This window comes from Chlorocebus sabaeus, chromosome 17, assembly GCF_047675955.1.
Source record: "Chlorocebus sabaeus isolate Y175 chromosome 17, mChlSab1.0.hap1, whole genome shotgun sequence".
Lineage (NCBI taxonomy): Eukaryota > Metazoa > Chordata > Mammalia > Primates > Cercopithecidae > Chlorocebus > Chlorocebus sabaeus.
The window spans coordinates 40,060,400-40,085,246 of NC_132920.1; the positions used below are offsets into that span (position 1 = coordinate 40,060,400).

General features: G+C 49.8%; 2 protein-coding genes across 5 annotated transcripts in view; one reads left to right on the top strand and one right to left on the bottom strand.

The window, feature by feature from the left end:
• The window catches only part of DAAM2 (dishevelled associated activator of morphogenesis 2), a 115,044-nt gene extending 109,906 nt beyond the window's left edge, over nt 1-5,138 (top strand). For both annotated transcript variants that reach the window (XM_038006043.2, XM_073005944.1), the window contains exons 23-25: nt 463-594; nt 1,649-1,819; nt 2,142-5,138. In XM_038006043.2, the coding sequence (XP_037861971.1) occupies nt 463-594; nt 1,649-1,819; nt 2,142-2,366 (528 nt within the window). In that variant the 3' untranslated portion in view covers nt 2,367-5,138. The remainder of the gene's footprint in view (nt 1-462; nt 595-1,648; nt 1,820-2,141) is intronic.
• A 665-nt stretch (nt 5,139-5,803) lies between these two features.
• Nucleotides 5,804-24,847, bottom strand: part of MOCS1 (molybdenum cofactor synthesis 1) — a 28,066-nt gene continuing 9,022 nt past the window's right edge. The window contains exons 4-11 of one of the 3 annotated variants that reach the window (XM_038006044.2): nt 16,106-16,270; nt 13,831-13,892; nt 13,374-13,485; nt 12,951-13,063; nt 12,324-12,434; nt 9,933-10,053; nt 9,288-9,335; nt 5,804-7,367 (exon numbers count right to left, since the gene is read on the bottom strand). In XM_038006044.2, the coding sequence (XP_037861972.1) occupies nt 6,607-7,367; nt 9,288-9,335; nt 9,933-10,053; nt 12,324-12,434; nt 12,951-13,063; nt 13,374-13,485; nt 13,831-13,892; nt 16,106-16,270 (1,493 nt within the window). In that variant the 3' untranslated portion in view covers nt 5,804-6,606. Of the gene's footprint in view, nt 7,368-9,272; nt 9,336-9,932; nt 10,054-12,323; nt 12,435-12,950; nt 13,064-13,373; nt 13,486-13,830; nt 13,893-16,105; nt 16,271-24,847 lie in introns of all 3 variants that reach the window. The other 2 variants (XM_007972694.3, XM_038006045.2) reach the window with 2 other exon arrangements.

Here is a 24,847-nt window from a genome sequence, read left to right on the forward strand (position 1 = left end):
GGGAAGATGACTTCCAAATTTACAATTGTATAGGCCTTTTAAGTGCTGCTCAAAGTGTGATCCATGGGCCAGCAGCCTCTGAATCAGCTGGGAGCTTTAGGAAAATGTCTCTAATTTGTGCATGACTCACCTGAAGTCTTGTAACGATGAGTCTTGTTAAAATGCAGCTTCTGATCTTGTGGGTCTGAGAGTCTGTATTTCTCATAATTTCCCAGGTGATGCTGCTGGCCCCAGGTCACACGTTGGGTCTCAGTGCTCTAGAGAAAGAAAGACGGCAGGGTGGGCGGGCTGCTAATGCTCACAGTCTTTGCCATCCTTAGAACTTTGAGACACAGGGTGTTCCCTCTTCCAAAGGGCTCAATGTCCTGTGAGTGACAAGAAGGATGGGAGACGTGGTGACCCCTGCACCCCTGACTCTGATCTTGGCACCAGTCTAAGCAGCACTTCACCCTCCCTCCTCAGGAGCTGGAGTATCAGAGGCGCCAGGTGCGGGAGCCTAATGACAAGTTTGTCCCCGTCATGAGCGACTTCATCACGGTGTCCAGCTTCAGCTTCTCAGAGCTGGAGGACCAGCTAAATGAGGCCAGGGACAAGGTAAGGGTGCCCCAACCCCCACTGCTTGCCAACCCAGCCTTATCTAAACAAGCTCCTTCACCCATTCCTACCACAGACAGCCCAGGAGGGACAAACCCAGAGTTACAGAGCTTTGAGAGAAAACCATTTCCTTACTCTTAACAAGACAAGCCATGATAACCACATACCGCAAAGATCATGGTCCATTTATCAGCTATCAGGCATCATGTTAAGTGTTTTAGTTCCCACTTGACAGATATGAACACTAAAATCAGAGATGCTAAGTAACTTGCCCAAGATTGCCCAGCTGTAAGTGATAGCACTGGGTTAGACTCTGACACTACAGCTCAGCGGTGGACACAATTACTCTGCCTCTATCTGCTTCTCACCCTAACATGCCCATAGACCTCATGTATGGGGGTCTTATTAAAACACGGATTCTCATTTAGGAGGCCTGGGCTCTGAGATTCTGCATTTCCAACAGGAGGTGAACCTGCTGCTAGTCCAGGAAGCATACTTTGAGTAATGAGATCTTTCTTAGAGGATACTGAGTGGGTTGAATTAACAATGGTAGCTCTCAGTAAGTCAGAATAGTGCCTGGCATATATAAGTATAGCTATTCCTTTATAGCCACCAACTCATCTAAATCCCCAACACCACAATGATGTAGATTCTATTATTCCCATTTTACAGAGGAGGAAGATGAGGCACAGAGGGGTTATTCACCTGATAACTAGAGGATCTCTGAAGTTCTGAGTTCTGCCAGGCTCTTCCTGACCTCAGGAAGGGCTTCCCAAGGTCTATACCCCTGATCTCATGCCTACCCCTTACAGGCCCAAGGGTGGCTGTAAGGTGGACTGTGAGTGAACCCAACTCTTGACCCGTTTCTCCTTAGCCTTGTCTCTAATCTCGATGATGATGGAGGTGTCTTCTCGCCTCTTCCAGCCCTGCCCCCTGTGCCAACAGTCCCCAGCCTCGCACTGGGTTCTGCTCTGGCTAGAACCCAGCTAACCTCAAGGGCTGAGCCCAGCATGCTCCAGGTACTCTCCACCAACCCTGTTCTCTCCTTTGACAGTTTGCCAAGGCCTTGATGCACTTCGGGGAGCATGACAGCAAGATGCAGCCGGACGAATTCTTTGGCATCTTTGACACCTTCTTGCAGGCCTTCTCAGAGGCCCGGCAGGATCTAGAGGCCATGAGGAGGAGGAAGGAGGAGGAGGAGCGGCGGGCGCGCATGGAAGCCATGGTGAGGGACCGTGATGGGCCTGGGACTGAGGAGAGATGGGTGCTACCTGGGAAGAGCACCCCCAAACTGGGGTGTGTGGGAGGAAGGCAGGGACTGAGAAACATCATAGGGGTTCCCAGGAGAGAGAAACTTCTTCCCAGCCTGAGGGAAGAGAATGGTGTGAGGCAGGGAGCCTGTATGTCCTAGGCAGGAGGAAAGTCGGGCTAACAGATACAGGCAGGCAGCATGACCATGGCCTAGGAGTTAGCCCAGGGCTGGGGGGCTTCCCTGGCCTCAGTGCCTCTCCCTGAGAGGGTTCCTACCTCTGGCCCCCCGCCCGCAGCTGAAGGAGCAGAGGGAGCGTGAGCGGTGGCAGCGGCAGCGGAAGGTCCTGGCGGCGGGCAGCTCGCTGGAGGAGGGAGGCGAGTTCGATGACCTGGTGTCAGCTCTGCGCTCTGGGGAGGTCTTCGACAAGGACTTATGCAAGCTCAAGCGCAGCCGCAAGCGATCAGGGAGCCAGGCCCTGGAAGTCACCCGGGAGCGGGCAATAAACCGGCTAAATTATTGACCTAGGGAACTGGCCGCACAGGAGGCCGGGAGACAGGGATGGGTGAGAATGGGGCTGAGTGGAGGAGGTGGTGATATTTAAGCCATTTGGTGCTTGGTTTAGAGCCCTGGGCTGGGTCCTGGGGTGGGGGGCTGTGTGTGGCTGGACCAGGTGTACTCCCCACGCTTACCTTAAGGGGCTCCTCTCATCTCCTTCACATGATTCCTTCTGCGCCCTGGCCCTAGGGATTATTCTGAGGCTGACTTGGACATCCCTGGAAGGCCTCGGGCCAGGTAACCCCAGGCTGAAGGGGCCCTGCTCCCCATCCCCTACCATGGGCACCCATGTGCTAGCACAGAACAGTTCCAGATCTAGACTGGAGAGCTCCACAGCCTTGTCCAGATTTCCTGTGCAGCATGATGGAGGGAGCCCCTGAGAGGGAATCTGGTGAGGGAATCCAGACTCCTGTCTCTCAAAGGGAGGCTCAACAGAACATTGACCTAGGGGCAAACTTTCCTCTTGAATGGAAACAGAGGAGGCATTATATATTCTAGTTAGATCAGCTCTGGTAGGTCCCAGAAAACAGTCAATGTTGGAAGGATGATGCAGGGACCAAAGACATCAGGACAGAGTAACAGTGTCTGTTTCCCATGTCCTCTGGCCTCTCCCTGTATGTCTTAAGTCTCTCTCCCTTCCTTCTCTACCCTCACTGCCATCCTGTCTACTAATCCACAATCCCAGAAGACTCACCTTGGGTTTCCACAGCTATGGCTTACTACCAGGTGCTTGATGAATCTGGTGAGGGGCTCAAGAAAGACCTCATTCATCACCACACCTCATGCCTTGGGCATCTCCCATGTCCCCACCTCCTGGACACCTGGCCATTGTTGTGAAGCCAGACAGTGACCTCAAATGTTGCCTTGGAGTCCCCTATAGCCCCTCAGCAGAGGGCAGCACTTGAATGCTTAGCTCCATCCCACAGCTCTATTTAATATAAATTGCTCAGGCCCTCCCACCCCTTTAACACCAGCCTCAAGGCAGAAGCCACAGCGGCCTCTGTTCAGCCTGCAGGTGGCCACTTGGAACCATGTGTCCATTGGCGTTGGAGAGTTGCTTCCTGAGAAGTCTAGGGGCCAGAGCTGCCCTCCACATTAACATGCTGTCTCTAAGGGTATCCCCTCCTCTCAGGCGTTCGGATGGGGTGAACAGCAGAGCAGACAAGGGAAACTAGGGGGTTGGGGATGGAGGAGGAAGGCTGAGAGGGGGCCACCCCACCTCTGGTACCCAATTTGGTTCTTCAGCCTGACCTGCAAAGGGCTCCTTCCGGTCCTCCCATCCACTCCCACCTTCCATTTTGTCCATCTTGTGCTGACCTTGGTGGATGGGATGGCTGTATCTAAACAATTTTTCTTCTAAAACTCCGTCAAGGCTCTTATTTTCAATACCACGCTCCGAGTTGGCCTTTCATCCTCTGTGAGACTGGCCCTGCCTGACCTCTACCATTGACCAGCTCTTGGCCCTTCTGCCCTTCCCTGTGTTTCTCACTTTCCAACCTAATCCCTGGCTCCGGGTTATTGCCAGTGGAGACTGGTGAGCTGGGCCCACTCTCAGCTGCCTATCTTCTGCCTTTCACCTGCATCAGACTCCTGGGGCTGGGACCGTAGTGTAGCTGTGGGGGAAGAAACACAGGGTTGGCGAGCCTAGCATGTGCGTTGGTTTGAGGGGGCGGGTGGCGCTTGTGTTCTGGTGGGAGGGATCTGAGCAAGTGCAAGCCTGGCTGACACAGGTGTGAAGAGGCCATCCTGGAACCCAGGTGAGGGCAAGATAAAGGCTTCCAGGCAGAACAGCTGCACAGAGTTTGGCTATACCCATCTGCACCCCCAAGAGCTCCCACTGCAAGACAGGTGTTGGGGAAGATGGGAGGTTGTGGGTGAGGCCTCTAAAGGTCCTCTCCCAAACCGGCCAGGCTGATGTCAACCTAACCCCCCAAAGGGGCAGGGAACAGGGGATGGCTCCACAAGCATGTCTGGCATTCCCACCCACCATGGAAGACTGGATACACACCTGAGACGACAGGGACTATGGAAGCAGTTCAAGACACATTTGATCTTCAGAAAAGCAGAATTTGGTTCAACTGTTGACAGAGGACACAAATATGTTGTTCCAGAGCCCAGCCTTCTCACTCTAAAAGATATTTTTCTATTTATTTTCTAGATCTGGCCAGTGGCTCTAGTGCTAGATGCCACTGTAGCCAGATCTCCAGTGCCTTGGACCATGGACTCATACTCAACTGAGTAAGAAGGGGCTGGTGCCCAATGGGGATGGCTGAGCTGGTCCTTAGTATGTTAAATGTTTTAGCCTCTTAATGTTTCTTGGTCTTGCTTTTTTCATGCCCTTCCCCACCGCTCCTGCCACCTTTAGATAAGTTTCTCCAGCTAATTTTGTGGCCAACGTAAAATTCATCGTCAACCTAACACAACCTTCTCAGCAGCATTTCTCCCCTGTGATGGAAATCAAGTGTTTAGGGCAGTGGGAGAAGAAAATTCTCTAGGTGAATGGGGAAAGGTCTGGTCCAGCCTCTCCCTACTCCCATCCCATTTCCACCAACTGGGGAGCTGTGACCATCTCCCCCGACCTCTACCAGGGATGCCTTCATGCCAGGGCTATTCTCACCAGCTGCCTCAGATGACAAATGAGGCTAATGGACAAAATCTGCAGTGTCCTTTTTCACTTGCACCTTTTTTATAAGAATATATTGTAATACTAAAAAATATTAAATTCATACCATCCCTACCCGCCTTTAAACTTGTGCCTTCTTCCTATGAGGGGATCTGGGATGGGCTGGGGGTGGTGTGCTGGAGCCAGCTTGTACCAGCTCTGTGAGAACAATTGTTTACATTTTCAGGAATGGAATTTTGCAAGCCATTTGACATATTGGTAGCTTGAAATTATTCAACATGGGAGTATTTATATCACAGAAATTGTCTTTTCCAGAGAGCTGGTTGTTAAACATTTGCCAGCACACCTTGGCATAGGGCAGAGGGGAGGCAGGCAGGGGGCACCACTGAGGACTCAAAGACATCCAACCAAGTTAGAGAGCCCAGCAGGCCAGAACAGTGTGTGTGTGGGGATGTGAGAACCAGGACCCTCTAATTGCCTTCTCTGATCTCTAATAGCTGGTGATGCAAGCAATGAGCTTTGAACACCCCTGGCCACCACCTGACAAAGTTTCCCTTAGATGGTCCATTTCTATGCGCCCCCCCCCCCCCGCCCACTCCACTTTATTCTCCCTACAGTGGGGCTATACAGAGAATATGCCCTTAGGCCTTTCCAGGTCCCTCCTTTTCTTCCCCCAGGGGAATGTGTCTTGGGATAGGGTTGATAGGTGCACCTTCCCCATGAAACTGCAGCAGCCCAGTGCCCTACCCACACACAGTCTTCATTCTTGTGTCTGCAAAGAAGTTGGCATCGTAGCTTTATTTGTGTGCTGTGAGGGTGAAGGCAATCTATCGTCAACTCTTCTTTCCCTGATATGCTCCAGAACGAAGAGGGGTGGGTGGAACAGCCGTGAGCAGGGCCAGGTGTGGGCTGTATAGTCCAGGAGGAGTCCTTAGGGCTGTGGCCCACGTGTGCACATCCTGTTTCAGAGGAGGGAGGCCTGAGGAAACGGGGCCAGCAGGACCAGGCAACTGTTAAGCTGAGCAAGCCTGATGGGACACAGACTTGGGCAGAAGGAGAGATGAAGTCAGGACAGGGCAGGGCTGCGGCTTCACAGACAGGGAGGCAGAGCTGCTGGGGAGAAGCTGGGATGCATTCTTCAGGCAAACTTGTGCTTTGCTCTCCTCAAAGTGGGCCCCTCTGCTTAATAAGCCCTTAATCTCTCCCCAGGAAAGTAGAAGAGAGAACCCAAAAGGAGAAGGAAAAGTTCTGGGCTGGACTGTTGGAAACTGGTTGTCTGAAATAGTCCACAAAGAACATGATTTCTCAGTTATCTAGCATTGCTTGTTGTAGTCCTGCTCCCATGACCTTAGTGTCCTGGAAGGCTTAAGAGCCTGCTGGTATCCTCCCTATAGAAAGAAGCCCCACCTAGACGATGAGAGATCATCTAGTAGCAGGCCTGTTAGTAGTAGAGCAGGCTGACTTCGGATTTACTGCTCAAGGTAAACAGTGACTGTGATTAAAGGAACCTGACGTCTTTCCTTCAGCCTAAATTGCATCCCAGCTCCAGGTCTGGGTGGGCCATGGGTAAGAAGGGCAGGCGCTAAGCCCGATGGAAGTCCCCCCGCTGACCGCCAGTCTTGCTAATGAGCTTGATCTCCTCCAACACGATGTCCCTGCTGACAGCCTTGCACATGTCATACAGGCTGAGGGCAGCCACTGCAGCAGAGGTCAGGGCCTCCATCTCCACCCCGGTGGGGCCCCGAGCCCGGCAAGATGCCTGGATCCTCACAGCATGGCGTGTGCTGTCCAGCTCCAGCTGCACCTGGACATGACTCAGGGCCACGTGGTGGCACAGAGGAATCAGCTGGCTGGTCACCTTGGCTGCCTGGATTCCAGCCAGCTGGGCCACCACCAGGGCATCTCCTTTCTTGAGCTGGTTCTGCTGGACAAGCTTGAAGGCTACAGGCCCCAGGAGGACCACGGCTGAAGCCACAGCCACCCGCTCTGTGTCTGGCTTCCTGCCCACATCTACCATAGCTGCCCGTCCTTCCGAGTCCACATGAGTTAGTTGTTCTGAGGTTAGCTGGGGTCCTGAGGGGGCAGCAGGAGCCCAGGAACCTGGGCTAAGGCACTTTGAGTTGGCATCTGAGTCTGCACGGGAAGTGTAGTGTCTCTGAAAGCCGCCAGACCCCAGCCGCTGCTGGGCTAGCAGAAGGGCCTGGGGAACCCTGCATCCTTTCCATAAAGTGACCATCTGGCTGAAGAAACTCATTCTGGGTCTTAGACCCTGAACATGGAGGGGGTCCCAGGAGGAAATGCTTGGATTGGCTGGTGGGGAATCGTGGAACATCAAAAATAACTCTGCAAGGCAAGAAAAAAAGAAGAAAGACTAAGTCCAAAAGGCAATTCTTTTTCCCACCTCTGCTCCCAAACCCTCTCCCTATCCCACTTCAAGTTCTCTTTCACACAGGGGAAAGAGGAATGAAGAACAAAAAGCGTAGTGGGACAAGACAAAGTAGAAGATCCACAGATAGATGGCACCCAGAGTCCAAGTTCACAGCCCTTCTCACCCGGTGATGCACAGGGTAACAGCCCTTCTAGAAACTGCTGTGCCATAGTGGCACAGGGTTCCTCCTCATGAAAACCTTCTCATTTCCTAAGTTCTCTCAAGCAGCACCGAGCTGAGGCCTGGATCACATGACCTCTGAATGTCCCTTCGTTTTCTTAAAACTAGAGCTAGGTCTCACTCTAAATTACCAATTACACTTATTTTCACCTTCACATTCTCCATGAAGAGTTAATATAACCACTTAGTTTACAGACAAGACAATAAAGGGAATATGTTACCTACTTACATTTTTTTCAAGTCCCCTCAAGCACATCAAAAGCACATACAAACTGATGGGCTAATTCAGATGGCGCAGAGGGCCTAGGGAACTGTGCAGGCTCTTGTTACTCAAAGGGTGGTTGGCTTATGGACCAGCAGCACCAGCCCCACCTGAGAACTCACAAGAGATGCAGAATCCCGCCCCAGACCTCCAAAGTCAGAATCCAAAAGGACAAAATCCCCAGTGATTCACATGCACCTGAAGTTCTGAGAGGCCCGGTCCTAGGCAACTCTTGATTATACACAAAGCAGACTCGTTACTCAATATCTCTGAAAGTATGAAGCAAATGCTCCCCCAGCTTCCCACTTCCCATCATACTCTAAGCCCCAGACTTGTCAATGTTAGAGGGGTAGCCTCCCTTCTGGGGAGATGCTATCAAGGCCATAAAGGTGCCTCAGCATGGGTCAGGGCCCAACAAGAGGACTTGGATGCTAGGGGTGGGAGAGATGAGAATCTTCCCAGTGCCGAGCTACCTTTGCTTTCCCGGGCAGCCAGTGGGCAAAGATGGTCCTTGGGCTGTCTCTAGCCTGCCTTCCGCTGGGCCACTGAGCTCACTCTGCTCCAACCTCTAGAGAAAGGATCTTTCCTCTCATCTTTTTTCTTCCCCCTGCTTTTTCTTTTCTAGTGGCACAGTTCAGGGGGCTCAGACCTGACTATGAGCAAAGTGTCAACACCTCACCGGCTCTAATCTGGGCACTATGCCAGAGGGGCAACAGCCACCCTACAGCTCCTCAGTGACCAGCCCAGTCCCCAGAGCTAGGAGACCACATAAGGACTTAAAACCAGGGGGCTTTTGTTTGAAACATCCTACATACACAATGATATGTCCTATGCAGATGTTCCTGAGAGTTAAGGAATTGGGAAGTTGAGGTCTTGGCCATCATTACATCATGTTACATGTGAGTAACATTATTAGCTCGCTACCTCAAGATTTGCCCAGCACAGATGTGTGGCCACACACCCACCAGTAGGGGCTAATGGTCCAGATACACCATGCATGGATCAGTGTGTACTACAGAGGACACCTGTCACATTATCCAAACTGGGAGATTTTCTAGTCGAGGAAAAGGCCTCTGTTTTAACCAGGATTTCAATTCTCAGGGAGCCACTAACTTAGTGATCATTAAATCTGGCAGACCATCCCCCTGCTCCGATTCTGGTGAGACAGAAGGATCATTTCTGTGGCAGGTATAGTAAAAGAGGGATCATGAACAGTGGGGGAAGAAACAGTAAAACCTTGAAGGTTAAGAAGAGATGAACGAGGAATAGAAGAAAAACAAGGATGAGAAATCAGCATGAAATGCAGGAGCTGGGGGTGCCTATGGCACGGCTCCCACCCCACGGGATCCCCAAATGACAAGGGTGAGTGGTTACGTACTGATGGGTCACCCACCGATGAGGATCATGGGCCGGTTCTTCATCTGGGAAATACTGAACATGCCTGGGGTGAGGGAAAGATGGGGAGGGAGAGGAAAGCAGGGGAGGGGGAGAGGAAAGCAGGGGAGGGGGAGAGGAAAGCAGGGGAGGGGGAGAGGAAAGCAGGGGAGGGGGAGAGAAAGAGGGTGGGGAGAGGAGAGTTCACTGAAACGAACGTGCTTGACAGCCCACAAGCACATGCACTCAGCTATATGTGCCCTGACAAAAGGCCCCCACATGTGCATTGCGAGGTCGCTCAAGGCTGAGCCCAAAGAACAGTGGACATCAGGACCCTGCTCTCCCTCAACAGAAGGCTACATGTGGGATGAGAAAGAAGCAATGATACCCCCGCGTCTCCCCACCCAGTAGAAGAGCCCAAGAGAATGTGGGGTCCCCTCTCCTGTGCAGCCTCTGCTATGACATCTCCCCATGGAAGGACAAGCATCACTGCACCCTGAGGCCAGAGGGCCAACAGGAGTGAGTGGCAGTGGGGACGATGCTGACTCCTGCCAGCTTCCTCCTAGGTGTTCCTTGGTCATCTCATCCCACAACTCTATACCTCCCTCCCGGGGACAAGGCCCACACTCACCATCCAGGCCAACCCTCCCCACCCTGCCCTTACCTGCATGCTGCCGCTTCTTCCTGCCCACGGCAGCCCCAATGATCCTCAGCAGCTCCTGCTCAGAGGCCCCAGCTCGCAGGTGATCCCGCAGGGATACCTCAGAGTTTCCAAAGAGGCAGACCTACGTGGGGGTGAGGACAATATGCCTTCCTTACCCCTGAGCCTTGGCCTCCTGGCCTCGGAGGAGCTAACTCCTTCCCTGGTCCTCCCTCCGGGAGGAACACCAGGGCCCAGACCTCCCATGGCAGGGCCCCCAGTGGTGAGAGACAGAGGTGCTGTAGGGAGGTCAGAGGCTAGAAGAGCAAGATGCAACATTGGACTTCCCAATACCTGTATGTGAGTTAGTCATACTTCCCTCAGTGTATTTTTTAAAAAACTAAGTAGATGCCAACAGAGATAGCATGTAAAAATCCAGATCTGTACCTTCTGAGACACTTACTGGAATGGTCTCTTTATCACCATGAGAATGGCCCCCAATCAGTTGGAGCTGTGTGTGTCCTGGAAGTCTCCTACTCCCTGTTGTGGCACACACATCCCATCTCACCTCAGCCCCTCCAAGTCCCTTGTGGACATCACCCGCCTGCCCTGTACCTATCTGAGTCTGATCACTGCTGGGAAGCTTCAGCTGAGGGCTGCTAGGCATGACAACTTAAGGTCATTCAAACTTCGCTCAATGCTTCTCAGCTTCTGTAAGAGGGATGGATGAGACAGCCCCAGAAATCAATATACCTACTATCCTTCCACCAAAACTTACAAAGTGTCTACTCTGTGCCAGCTCTGCACAAGGCACTGTGGCCACAGAGAATGTCTGAGAAGCTTCTGAGGGCAGAGACCACTGGAGAAGATACCAGTGAAATCTAGGATAGGTCTAACTGCTTCATCATGCCGGTTATTCCTCATGCCTCACTCCCCAACCGGTCTCCAGGTTCCCTTCTCTGCAACAAAGAGGTTCCTCCTGTGAACTTCACCTGGTGGCCCCCACTCCAGCTGGCTCCTGCCTGGGAGATCAGTGGGTAAAGGGAAAAAAAGATCTTGAGGCCTTTCTCCCCTGCTTCCTCCCTGCTTTGATGCATCTGGCAGCAGCTGCTTCTCTGCACAGCTCAAGTGCCAAAGAGGTGGCCTCTCCTATAAGGCTCCAGCCCTTCCTGGGCCCCAGTGACATCAATGCCCCCCTCCTTGCCCTTCCTAAGTGGGAACAGCACTTTGCTGCTGCTGATCCCAAGTAACCTCAATATCCTTCATTGGTTCCCTTAATCCTATATGTTACAAATAGCTTCTTCATTACATTCTCTTCAGAATCCCACCTTCCATTTCCTGCCAAGACCTCACAGATACAGATCCCACCTCTAGTCCAAGTCAATTCCATATCTCCAGCCCAGAAAACGCCCAAGCTTTTCAGCAACCTGCTGGATGGTTCCTTTCAGATTCAAACTGGATGTATTTGAATCCAACCCACTATCATCACCCTCCCACAATTGTAGAAGATCCCAAGGCCTTCCAGCTAACACGATGCCTTCCTCCCCTCCTTCCGCAAACATTACCAAGCTCTGAGTCTTCCTTCCCTTCAATTCACACTCTAACATATTTGGAGAACCACTGAATGGCCATCCTATCATCACACCTAGGCTACAGTTTATAAAACATATATGGGGGATGTCTCCCCTGTTCAGGAACCTTACACAGCACACTATTTGTCCACAGAACACATTCTGAACCAAAGCCCTCTACAATGTAATCTTCCCATAGCTGACTTTAATTTGCCTTCGCGTACCCAACCAGTATGAACCCTATGTGTGCACCCTCCCCTCCCCACTTCCGTCCCACCCATTCTTCAAGGCTCACTGAGGTCTGGAGTGCTCTTGAGGCCCTGCACCCTCACCACCTATCCAGCCACGCGTGTGGCAAGGACTCGCGTGCTGCCACACATTGCCTCTGTTTGGTCTTGCCTGCGAGTCTGCATGGCCCTGACGAGAGGGGGTCCCAACATCCCCCACAGGGCCAAATGCACAGGACATGCTTGTTAGATATAAGTAACATCTATTTCTGGTTTCAGAGCTGAGCCCCTGGCCTAGCGGAAGGGGCTAACCATGGTGGGGGCCAGGCAAAATGCACATTGATCCTTCGGCTCTCCATGAGAGCTGGAAAGGAGCTCCCAATAAACCAGAAGCTACTTCAGGGCCCCACAGAAGGAAGGAAGGAATCAGGGTGACATTTCCAGAGGGGCCATGAGTTCACCCTCACCTGCTGCTCCCATGATGCCCCCAAACCTGACACTGCACCAACCACACCCCCGTGCGCTGCCAGCGTCCTCTCCAATCAGGGAGCACAGGTGGGAGGAGATATGAGAACACAGAGGTGGCAAGGGGTCCCCGTGGAGGAGGGGATGCTCACCTTGAGGTTCCCGTCAGCCGTGATTCGCAGGCGGTTGCAGGTCCCACAGAAATGCTCAGACATGGACGTGATGAAGCTGATCTGGCCTTGGAAGCCAGGGATTTTAAAGGCCTGGGCAGGGGACAGTGAGAGCAAAAAGGCAGTGGAGGGGATGGGCTACTGAGCCCAGTCTCTCACTCCATGACATCAGAACCTCCACTCCTCAACCCTCTCCCAGAGGACCCCATGTGAAGCTCCACCCAAGGCCCTCAGGTGATAGAAGACTCTGGTAGGATGGATGACCCATGGGTTGACCTACACTGGGTTTGCCCTAATAAAAGCTGCTAAGGCAGAGACCTGTGGGCAGCATGTTTAGAAAAGTCTGTGTGGAAGAGGGACGAGCACCTCCCTCTGCCACCTCCTGGAGTGTGTCCTCTGACATATTATTGAGCCCCCCACCCTAGCCAAGCCCATATCTTCCTCCATGAAACAGGGAGGCGGTTGTGATAGCACTGATGCTTCCTGCTTAAACGGCACCATCCCACATCACGGCATCCCCACCACAGGGCAGCCCCCTACTAGCTCTCCATCCTCAGGTGGAGGCACGACCTTCCTCCAGGCCTGTCCCACACCCTCCTGCTCCCTAACCTTGGCTGTGCTGGATTCCTCCTCTGGCAGCTTCTCCAGCTCTGGCCACTGCTGCCGGATAGTGTCCAGCATCTCCTTATAGCTGACCATCTTCTTGAAGTTCCACTTGTTGCCTGTATTTGGGTTGGGGGAAGGCAAGGGGAGCTTCTGAATCAGAGTTGAAGGGGCCCTGGGGTCTTTGAGTCCATCCCCTGCCATAGCATAGCAATCAGTTCTCAGCCTCTTAGATGGGAGAGACGGGAGCCCTGCCTAAAACTGGTAGATTGAATCACATCCACAGTGGACTCCGAGAAGCCACCAACAGCCCATCATAATCCTAGACCCACTACCCCTGAGGTCAGCCACACCCAGCAGGTGAGCCACCCTGTGCGACCTGCAAGCCCAATCCCTTCTTCCCTCCCCTACCCGTCCCTGGTCACTGACCATCAAAAGGCATGTACTCTATGAAGCGCACGTCCAGGGGGAGGCCCTCGGTCAAGGCCGCAAAGTCCAGGAGTTCATCCTCGTTAAGGCCTCGCATCACCACACAGTTCACCTGGCCAGGAAACAAGGGGACCAAGAGGGCTGTGCACCCTGCTTTCTTTTGTAGAGATGACCGTTGGGGGCCTGGCACTCACTGAGGCCTTCCACTCAGGGACCCATTCCTTGCTTCTCCCACTCGGTTCTCTAAATTAGGGGATTCCACGGGGTCACTGATTTTCTCGTTTCTCTCAAGGGTGGGCAGGGCTGGACCAGCAGGGAGAGAAGAGGTGGGAGGGTGCACGTATTTCAGCCATGCTGGCCAGAGCTGAGGGCTCTCAAGTGGGCCAGGGGGCGTTGAGGGGAAGGCCAAGGCAGTGTGGAGGGAAGTCGGGAATCTACCGCGGGGGCACGATCTCACCTTCACAGGGTTGTAGCCCAGCTCGATGGCCTTGTGGATGCCCTCCATGACCTTGTGGAAGCCTGGGAGGGAGAAACAAGGATCCAGGAACTTATATCCTCTGTCCTCTTCCCCCACACCCCCATGGAAAAGCACCAGAGCCCATCTAGTCTGGAGATTGCCAAACGTTTTCTGAAACAGGCCAGAGTAATACCATAGGCTTTGCAAGCCAAGAGGCAACATTGAGGATCCAAGTAAGTATATGTCACAAAGTGTTGACTAAATTCAAAATGTAGTCATAACTGAGTACAACGTTTTGTAAAACAGATCTACAAATGGGATACAATAATGCAATTCTTTTTGTAGGGACAGTATTTTGCTTAAATGGGGTTCATAGTTAATGTTCCCTATCATTAACTGATTTTGAATGTTATCTGTAAAATGCATTCTTGGCTCAAAGGCTACGTGAAAACAGGCAGGGGGCTAGATGTGGCCTGTGGGCCATGCATGCTGACCCTGGATCTGGCTGAACCCTCTTGTAGTCTACAGGAGGAAACTGACCCAGAGAGAGGCAATGCCCTGCCCAAAGCCCCATGGCTCCATCTTTCAGAATGCGGGTTTTCCACCCCCACTTCAGTGTTTTCTCCTCAACAGTCCATCAATTATTCGCTCAACACATACTCTGAGCACCTACTACGCACAGGTGCTGTTCCAGGGCTGGTAAGCGATTATTTGTCTCAATAATCATTAACCACAGTCAATGTGACCCCAGGCTGACTTCACTGCCCAGTTCTCTCATGCATTCAATCACTTGATCACCTACTGCATCCTGGTCCCCTACAGCACCCCCAGCCTGCACAGCCTGGGTGGTCACCTGTGAGACAGGGTGCCTAGAGATGGCCTCCATGGTTTCCTTGCAGCATATTCAGACTGCTCAGTGAGAGGGTAAAGGGAAAAAAACGTATAGTTTTGAAAAAAATAATGCTGCTAGAATAACCTAGAACTATAAGTTTTCTTTTCTGTAAAACACTCCCCTCCAAAGGCAGATGGTGGACAAAAGAATATGAATGGGAGGGAAGATCCAATGTCTCCAATCCATGTGCCAGGAAATGAGAGACAAAAAGGAAGAACGTGTATGCGGGCAGTACAGCCCACAGATCCGCCTCCCACTTTCCCACCACAGAGCCCTTGCAGGTTCTGTACTCCTGCTCCCCCTCAGAGTATGTGCCATTGATTCAAACCCTCCTGTTCCTCAAGGCCAGCATACATGCATCCTGCTTGAAGCCCTCCTAGTTCTCTCCTGCTAGGAATTCTTTCTTCCTCCCTGTAACACTTTAATCAATATCACAAGACCAGCAAAGGCTGTCCCGTGGAATGACATCTTTTGGCCCTTAGCAGCCTGTAAGGCCAGGGCAATGTCTCATGTGTCTTCTGTCCCCTCCACGGCACCTCAAGCAACCCTCCATAGAGGAGTGAGACACCATGAGTGCTTCCTCAGCACATGGAAGGTATTAAAGCAGGGCATCACACCCCGTTTATGAAAAGGAAGGAAAGAAGGTGGTGGGGAAGCTGTTTCCAAGGAAGAGGAAGGAATCTGGGTCTCCCTGCCATCCCTCTCATCCTCCAGAGTCCTCAGTCATGTACCCCCCTCCCTCATATCAAAGGGTATCCAAACCTGAAGAGCCTTTGCCCCAACATGAGGTCCATGCCAAGGGGAAGCCAGGCACTGGTCTACTGTGACCCAGAGCTCGAGGCTGGCTCCACCTCTCTACCTCGGGCCTCCTGAGGCAGCTGAGTGGAAGGTGTGGGTGTGCTTGCAGTAGGGGGTGCATAGGAGGGGCTTATATCCAGGTGGGCACAGGGACAACCATGGGGGACTGCTGGGGGAACCCCACCCGGCAGCACACACCCAGATCCTGGCAGCCCAGGGCAGCAACTTCCACCCTGGGCTGTCCCATGTTTCTTCAGAGCTCATCGTACAATGACCAACTCGGCCCAGTTTGCCACAGACTGTCTTGATTTTAAAACTTCAAGTCCTTCATTCTAAAACCCCCTCAAGTCCTGGGCAAACTGGGGCTGGGGCGGTGGGGAGGTTGGTCACCCTAGGTCATTAGCGTCTGACCTCCAAAGTCCCTGACATACATTTGGCAAGGATGAGGGGTGAGAAATCAGTGCTTTGACTTACCAATAGCCCAGACAACAAGAAGTGACCAGGCCCCTCGCTCAGCAATGGCCCTCCCTCCCCAGCTATGTGTGGGCCCTGGGAGGGACACCCACCTCATCCACATCCACTCACCTTTCCTGCGGACGATGAACTCAAACTTGGCAGGCACCAGGGTGTCCAGGCTGATATTGATGGCACTAAGACCAGCCTTCTGAAGCTGGGGCAGCAGCCGGGCCAGGTTGATGCCATTGGTGGTAACACCGATGGTCCTCAGCCCTTCCAGCCGCTGCAGCTGGGCTATAAGGACAGCAAGAAGGGGGTCAGACTGCTTGCTTGTTCTTGGTGAGGCTGGGAGAAGGGCTGGAAGGCAAAACTCTTTGTCCAGACAAGATGGATGGAAAAGAGGCTCTCTGTAGACCTATATTAACCAGACCTAACTTAAAAAGAAAGCTAAGAATCAAAACTGGCAAAAATAATGAAAAGATTAAGCATTGAGTGCCCTGTGCTAGGTGATCTGCGGAGGGCTTTGCATACATTAGCTCACTGAGGCCTCACAATAACAATTATCTCATTTAGTAGATAAGAGGTGCTCTGAAAGATTATGAAAATTGCTTAATGCCACACAGTAAGAAGAGTTGGCATTTAAATCCATGTGTACTTGACTCAGGACTCTGCTCTTAATAACCAAGTACTACACAGGTCTTGATACTCTGTATAATGGAAACATAAAGTGTTTGAATTAAGTGCTATTTGATAGCTCCATTCTACCAAATATCCCTAGAAATAATGGAGGGATTTTAAAAATCCATAATAGCATTGGAAGGTAAGAAAGAATACTGCAGATAGCCCAGAAAGGTAAAGAAGTACAGAAAGAGAGAAAGCAGATGGGACCGATCAGATGGATAGAGACCACAACTCAAAGTGCACCCACGAGAAGGTTCTGTAAAAACAGGGAGAGAGTAATGTGCACACAGCTTAGTAGTCACATGTACAGGAGCAGGGGGGTCCTACTGCATGTCAGGGAGGTTGTCTAACAGGGGAGTTATATCTGAAGGAGCTGGACAGGTTGGCCTCATCCTTCTCTGTTGGCAGGGGAAGGCAGCAGTAGCATTTGCCTCAAGGATAGAGCACCAGTGCAGACACTCAAGCCAGCCACGGGGCTGTATTAGTTCCTTCTCATGCTGCTAATAAAGAAATACCTGAGACGGGGTAATTTATAAAGAAAAGAGGTTTAATTGACTCACAGTTCAGCATGGTTGGGGAGGCCTCAGGAAACTTACAATCATGGCAGAAGAGGAAGCAAACATGTCCTTCACATGGCAGCAGCAAAAAATGTTGAGCAAAACAGGAAAAGCCCCTCATAAAAATCATCAGATCTCGAGAAAACCCACTATCATGAGACCAGCATGAGGGCAACCACCCCCATTATTAAATCACCTCCTACTGGGTCCCTCCCATGACACGTGGGGATTATGGGAACTATAATTCAAGTAGAGATTTGGGTGGGGACACAGCCAAACCATTTCGGGGGCAAGGCCTGAGTCCCGGTGACACTCAGCAGTACCTCACACTCCTTCTCCACAACCTCAGAGCAACCCACAGAAACAAACAACATTACCAGGCAGGCCAACAGAGACCTCGGGCACTAAGATGAGTACACTGCCAAGAATCAAACATTTAAGGAGGAAGCATGAAAGAAAGACAACCAGTTCCCCAAATAGAAGAATGAAAGGAGGAGGAGAAGGAACAGTGATAACAGAAGACAATTCTTTTAAAAAGCAGAGGGAACATCCTCATTGGGATAAATATTCAATCCTGACAATAAACCAAGAAAAAAACCCTAATTAGGGCTCTTGAAAATTCAACAATATATAGTTACAAAAAGAAAAACTTGAGAAGCAGAATGGACACAGGAATGAATGAACACGCTGGAAAATTCAGCAAAGGCATTCTTAAAAAGAGCTGGATACAAAAGACCAAAGAATGAGAAGAATGAATCTGAAGAAACATACCTGCTCACATTCAAATCCAGTAAGATCTAGAGAAAAGATAAGCCATCAAAATGTACACAGCAGTTATCTTTGATCAGTAGGATCATAGGTGATTTTTGTATTTATTTATAGGTAAAATTTCTTTCTATAACGAACAAGTTTTCTTTTATAATGTAGGTGACACACAAACACCCCTCCCCCTGGATTTTAATTGACCTCTGCTACATGGACAGTGCCACTGACTACACCCTTCCGGCCACCAGACCAGTTGTTTCCAAGAAGCTATGTAAACGTATGTCTCTATGAAGACCCAGCTCAGCTCTGCATGAGAAAGGAAACCAACAGTAAAGTGCTCAAGTGAAGCCGAATATTAGAAAAGGCAGAATATTACAAAATTCATCATCAGTTTAAGGTAGAGGTGCATGGGAATGCACACATTCATGGTGTAAGAATAAAATCATATAATCTTTCTGGAGAGAAGTTGTACATGAACTTTTAAAGCCTTTGACCTGAAATTCCACTAAGAATTTAAGGAAGTAATTGTGGATGTGAACAACATTTGCCTACAAGGATGTTCATTACAGAGTAATGCATAATTAAGGGAAGTGGGAAATAATCTAGAGAGCCAACCACAGAAAACTGGTTAAATTATGTTTTCTCAGGATGGAATATTATGCAACTCAAAATGACTCTGTAAAATCATACATTAGGGTGTAGGGAAATGCACACACTATATTACGTAGAAAGAACAGTAACACGAGATGCAGTAAACACAAAAAATAGTAAATACGAGATGCAGAGTAAAATGGCAGGTGGGTCATCAAACCAAAATGTCAACAGTGGTTACAAACAGGCTGTAACGACATTCTTTCTGCTTTTCTGAAATAAACATAAATTACTTTTGTAAAAAAAATAAATAAAGTTTACAAATAAAAGCTATTTGAAAAAGGAAAGAGCTTCACTCCGGTTCTGCCAATTAGGAAAATTAGCAGTGGTTGTTCACTTCTACCAAATCAACCCTGGAGAAACACAGAACCTAGGAATCTAAGAACTTAACAATCTAAGTCCTTAAGAAGGCTAGGTGTTCTGAAATGGTATGAGTTAGGGGATGAAGATGAGCAAAGAATGTGAGTAGATAAAGGAAAGCTGTATTCTTTCCCTTGCCCACTGAGACCTCAGCATCATCACTGATTATCCCCTTACTGAAGAAATCAGGAGCAACTGCCCAAAGAACTAGCTTAAAAGTCAACTGGAGGCCGGGCACAGTGGCTCATGCCTGTAATCCCAGCACTTTGGGAGGCCAAAGCAGGTGGATCACTTGAGGTCAGGAGTTCGAAACCAGCCTGCCCCATGTAGTAAAACCCTGTTTCTACCAAAAACACAAAAATCAGCCAGATGTGGTGGTGGCATATGCCTGTAATCCTAGCTGCTTGGGAAGCCAAAGCAGGAGAATCACTTAGAACCCGGGAGGTGAAGGTGGCAGTGAGCCGAGATCATGTCATTGCACTCCAGCCTGGGTGACAGAGTGAGACTTTGTCTCAAAAAAAAAAAAAAAAAAAAAAAAAAAAACTAACGAATGGACCAACAGAACAAAATAGAACCTGAAACAGATCAATACTTACAGAGTGGCAGATTTGTGGAGGAAGTAAGGATTGTTCAATATAAAGAACTAGAAAAAAAATGGCTATCCATATGGAAAAATATTACATTGAATTCCCTAAAATCATCTACAGATAGTTTAAGGACCTATATGCAAAATTTAAAATTTTTAGTGAAGAACAAAGGTAGGTGATCTGATCTGGGGTTAGGTGTTTCATTAATAAGATATGAAAACACTAACCATAAAAGAAAAAAACAATCATTACACACGGTGTAACTTGTTATTTTCAGATCGGGAAGGGATATTCGCAACATATATAAAGAACCTGTACCAAATAAATATGAAAGGACAAAGAACCAAATAGAAAAATGGGCAAAAGACATGACCAGGAATTACACAGTAAAAGATATTTTATATATATGTATAGCTAATTAACATGTGAAGAGATGCCAACTTCATTCTTAAACATGAAAATACAAATTAAGACCACAATGAAATACAATTTTACACTTGTTCGACTGGTAAATATCAAGAATAATACTGAGTGTTGGGAGGTCATTTGACAGGATCTCTTACACACTGCTAGTGAAAGTGTATTTGGCACAACCACATTATTAAGTAATGCCACATTGTTTTCCAGAGTTGAACATTCACCCGTTTTATGATCCGGCAATTCCACCACTAGAGAAATTGTACACCAAGATATGTTAACGAAAACAAGAATATTCAAAGCGGCATCGTCCACAACAAAAAAGCTGGAACCAATTCAAATGCTCACTAAAAGGAGAAAATAGGGTACATTCACATAATGTAACAGTAGACCACAGAGGAAAAAAGAACTACAACTCTGTATAACATTGTGCGTTTTACTTGAGTCAAAAACAATAAGCCCGAAAGACTACACACAGCATGACACTCAAAGTTCAAAACACTATCTACTTTTTAAAAAGCAAGGGAATAGGCCAGGTGTGGTGGCTCATGCCTGTAATCCCAGCACTTTGGGAGGCCAGGGCAGGAGGATCACTTGAGCTCAGGAGTGCAAGACCAGCCTGGCTAACATGGCAAAACACTGTCGCTACAAAAAATACAAAAATTAGCTGGGTGTGGTGGTGTGCACCTGTAGTCCCAACTACTCTAGAGGCTGAGGTGGGAGGATCGCTTGAACCCAGGATGTTGAGCTGCAGTGAGCTGTCGTGCCACTGCACTCCAGCCTGGGCAACAGAGCTAGACCCAGTCTCCAAAAAAAAAAAAAAAAAGAAAAGAAAAGAAAAGAAAAAAGGGTGACGGGGCAGCAAGGAAATGATAAATAGAAAACTGAGGAATTCTTATCTTAGGAGGCAGCGGGTGGGGGCAGGGTACAGGATAGGGAAGGCCCCCTAGGTAATTAAAAGTTATTGCCAAAATAATTGGTGGTATAGTGGGTTTCCTTAGGAACCGCTAACATTAGTAAAATATATAAATTAACATGAATAAAGTAAAGCAAGTCATACAGGGATCAATGATGACAACATCTCATGAACCAAGGATGATTTAACCTAATTCTATGCAACTGGAGCCCATCAAAAAGAAAAAATGCTTTACCCCTTTTCACAATCTGTCAGTGGCTCTCCATTACATTAAGCCTCTTGTAGGCTTTAAGCTGTGAGATCAAGCTATACTCTATAAGAAAGGCAGGAAGGAATGGAGGGAGGGAGGAAGGGAAGGGAGGGAGGAAGGGAAGGGAGGGAGGAAGGGAGGGAGGAAGGGAAGGGAGGGAGGAAGGGAAGGGAGGAAGGGAAGGAAGGGAAGGGAGGAAGGGAAGGAAGAAGCTGCAGCAATGAGTGATTTTTTTCAACTTTTTTGTATATTCAGGGGTGCATGTGCAGGTTTGTTATATGGGTTAACTTTGTCATGGGGGTTTGTTGCACAGATTACTTCATCATCCAGGTACTAAGCCTAGTACTCAATAGTTATTTTTGATGATCCTCTCCGTTTTCCCACCCTCCACTCTCAAGTAGGTCCCAGTGTCTGCTGTTCCCCAATGAGTGATTCTTAAGCTAAGTCCAGCTCATCTGGCAGTGGCCAGTCGTTCGGGAAGTTAGGATGGAAAACAAGGGCCCTGCAAACTCCTCCAACACTCTCACAGTACTTGTGCACTTAGTTCCTTCTTCCTTACTTTGGAAGACCCTAACTTTCACTGTACAGCACGGCAGCTGCTGGCCACATGAGGCTACTTAAATGAATGAAAGTCCGTAAAATACAAATTCAGTTTCTCGGTTACATTAGTCAGACGTCAGGCACTCAAGAGCTATGAGTGGCTACCATATCTGACAACACTGATGCAGAACATTCCTTCATCTTGGGAAGCTCTACGGCAAGCTTGTCCAACCTGTGCCCTACAGGCTACAGGTAGCCTAGGATGGCTTTGTGGCCCAACACAAATTTGTAAACTTTCTTAAAACATTAGATTTTTTGGTGAATTTTTAGCGCATCAGCTATCATTAATGTTCACGTATTTTATGTGTGGTCTCAGACAATTCTTCCGATGTGACCCAGAGAAGCCAAAAGATAGGACCCATGCTCTATGGGACAATGCTATTCATGGCAAAACCCGCCGTAACTTTTGCACCAAGATAGTGCTTTAAACCCATCTCAGCTGAAAAGAAGGGGCATGGGACTTTGTCTACACACAAAGCAGGGTGGAGAAGTGCTGGAGAGGCAAGGGTTGGCAGAGGGAGCCAGAGAGCTGAGGGGCCCAAACCCTTCCCATGGGGTGTTCTGCAGCACCTCTCAAAGTCTGACAGAGCTTCAGACAGAGAAGTGAGGTGAATGGGACCTCAGGCTCGGCAGAAACTGAAATCTGCAATCCTTTTGCTCTGCCTCCAGGTAGGGGCCCCTCAAAACCCTCACCTGAGAGGGTGGGCACAGGTGTTTGTGAACATCCTGGCCCTGACTTCTGTTCCCTCTCTTCCTCTGTCCCTCCCTCCTCTACCAGCACCCATCTGCCCTGCCCTTCAGGGCTGCTTTGCTCTGAAACAGCTCCTCTGGGGAAGATCAGAGGCTAGCCCCTGAGAGATGTCAGAGTGCTCGCAGACACAGTGCCACAGGAAGTCAGAGGGTGCAGCCGCCATTCTTTTTGAAGCACTGGGGGAGGGGCAGGGGAGGTGTTTCACCCACCCCCACCCCACCCCCTGGGAGGCAGAAGGTAAATCCTCAGAAGCAGGTCACTGCAGGCGGGGCCTTGTCCTAAGCAGTATCTACGTGGTGGTGATCACCCCTTGCCCATCCCATTCCATCAGCCAGGACCAATAACCACAGATTATCACAGCAGAAAACATCCTTAAAGTGGCTCAGCCACAGCTGAAGAAACTGAGGCCCTGGGTGGGGAAGGAACCTGCACAAGTTCACCCAGCCAGGGAGTGGCAGAATGGGGACAGAGCTACCAACTTCCCCGGCTCCTGCTCTTCCCACTGTGCATGCTGGAGTTTCCGGGGAGAGCCTCGAGTCCTCATACCTGTGCTCAGCCATCCTGTACCTCCCTGACCAGTGAGTGATCTTCACCCCCTCTGCTCTCTCACAGGTCCTAGCACAAGGCGGCCCATGCCCACAGGTGCCAGGCAGAGTAAGTGGCCTGGATGAGGGGGTAGGGCCTGGCAAGCAGCTGGGTCCAGCAGGTTCAGCCCTTTCCTGGTAGCCAGCCTGCCTTTTAGCCCTGAAGAGCTGTCTGGAACAAGGGGTCAGCTTGACTGGGCCAGCTCAGCCAGCAGAGGATGACAGAGGATCCCAGGCCAAGTGACCAGTCAGGGCTGAAGGGAGCTGGCCATGGGGCAGGAGGGAGAAGAGGGCTGTCAGGGGGACCTGGGCTCCTCCTCAGGACTCTCACAGCACCTAGGGCTCCCCTTATACAGCAGCTGCTTCCTCCAGTGGACCATGGGTCCTCAACAGCAGTGCCGGTGCTCATTCACCTTCGTGTGCTCAGCACAGTATGAGGCACATAAGAGGGTACTCCAGCGAACAATTACTGAGCCACAGAGCTGAGGGGTGGGAGGTCCTGTCCAAAGCAGCTGGAGGGGGCAGCAATCAAGAACATGGAACCTCATACCCCCGACTTCACCACCTATAATTACATGAGCAAAGGTCTCTTTCCTGATCTTGGGGTTTAGAAACAGTTCATGGCAAGAGGCCCTTTAGAGCTACCTTTACACAGTACTTCCCACAGGCTGGGCATTTCATTCTCATTTCCTCCTCAGGTCAACCCTATAAGGTAGGTACTATCACTGCCTCAAGGCTTACAACAGATTTTAAAAGTTGCCCAAGGTACGCTGCTTGTAAGATGCACAGTGGAGACTCAAATAGGAGTATGCCATACTGCAGAGACTGTACTCTGACCCAGTCTCCATTTATTCAGCGAATTTCAGGGAGCATCAACCATGTGTCAGGCACAGTACTGGATGCCAAAAACAAAACCTGCTCTAGCAACCCAAGAGTTTTCACGCCAGTGAATGGAGGAGACAGACAATTAAAGAAACCAAACACACAACCCAATCACACAGTGCCAGGATGAGAAAAATGCTATGAAGCAAAACAAAGTAGGGTTCGTGGGTAGGACAGGGGTTGCCACATTTTTTCTGCAGAAGTCCAGATAGTAAATATTTTCTACTTGGCTGGCCAGCTTTGCAACACAGTCTTTGTCATCACCAAGCAACTCTGCCAAAGCGGCCACGGGCAATATGTAAATGAATGGGCATGGCTATATTCCAATAAAACTTCATTAACAGACATTGAACATACAGGATTTTATAATTTTCACGTGGTAGAAAATGTTATTCTTTTGATTTTTTTCCCCCATTACTTAGGAATATAAAAACCATGGCAGGATGCAGTGGCTCACGCCTGTAATCTCAGCACTTTGGGAGGCTGAAGGGGGTGGATCACTTGAGGTCAGGTTCGAGACCAGTTTAGCCAACAAGGTGAAACCCCGTCTCTGCTAAAAACACAAAAATTAGCCAGGCATAGCAGTGTATGCTTGTAATCCCAGCTATTCGGAGGCCGAGGAAGGAGAGTCACTTAAACCTGGGAGGTGGAGGTTGCAGTGAGCCAAGATAGTGCCACTGCACTCCAGCCTGGGCGACAGAGTGAGACTATCTCAAACACAAACAACAAACAAACAAACACTCAGTTTGCAAGTTAGACAAAAACACATGTTGGCCCAGATTTGGCTGCTATAACTTGCCATTTTCTGGGAAAGAGTGGCTGGTGTGAGTACATGAGGATGCACTTTAGACAGGATGGTCGAGGAAGGCC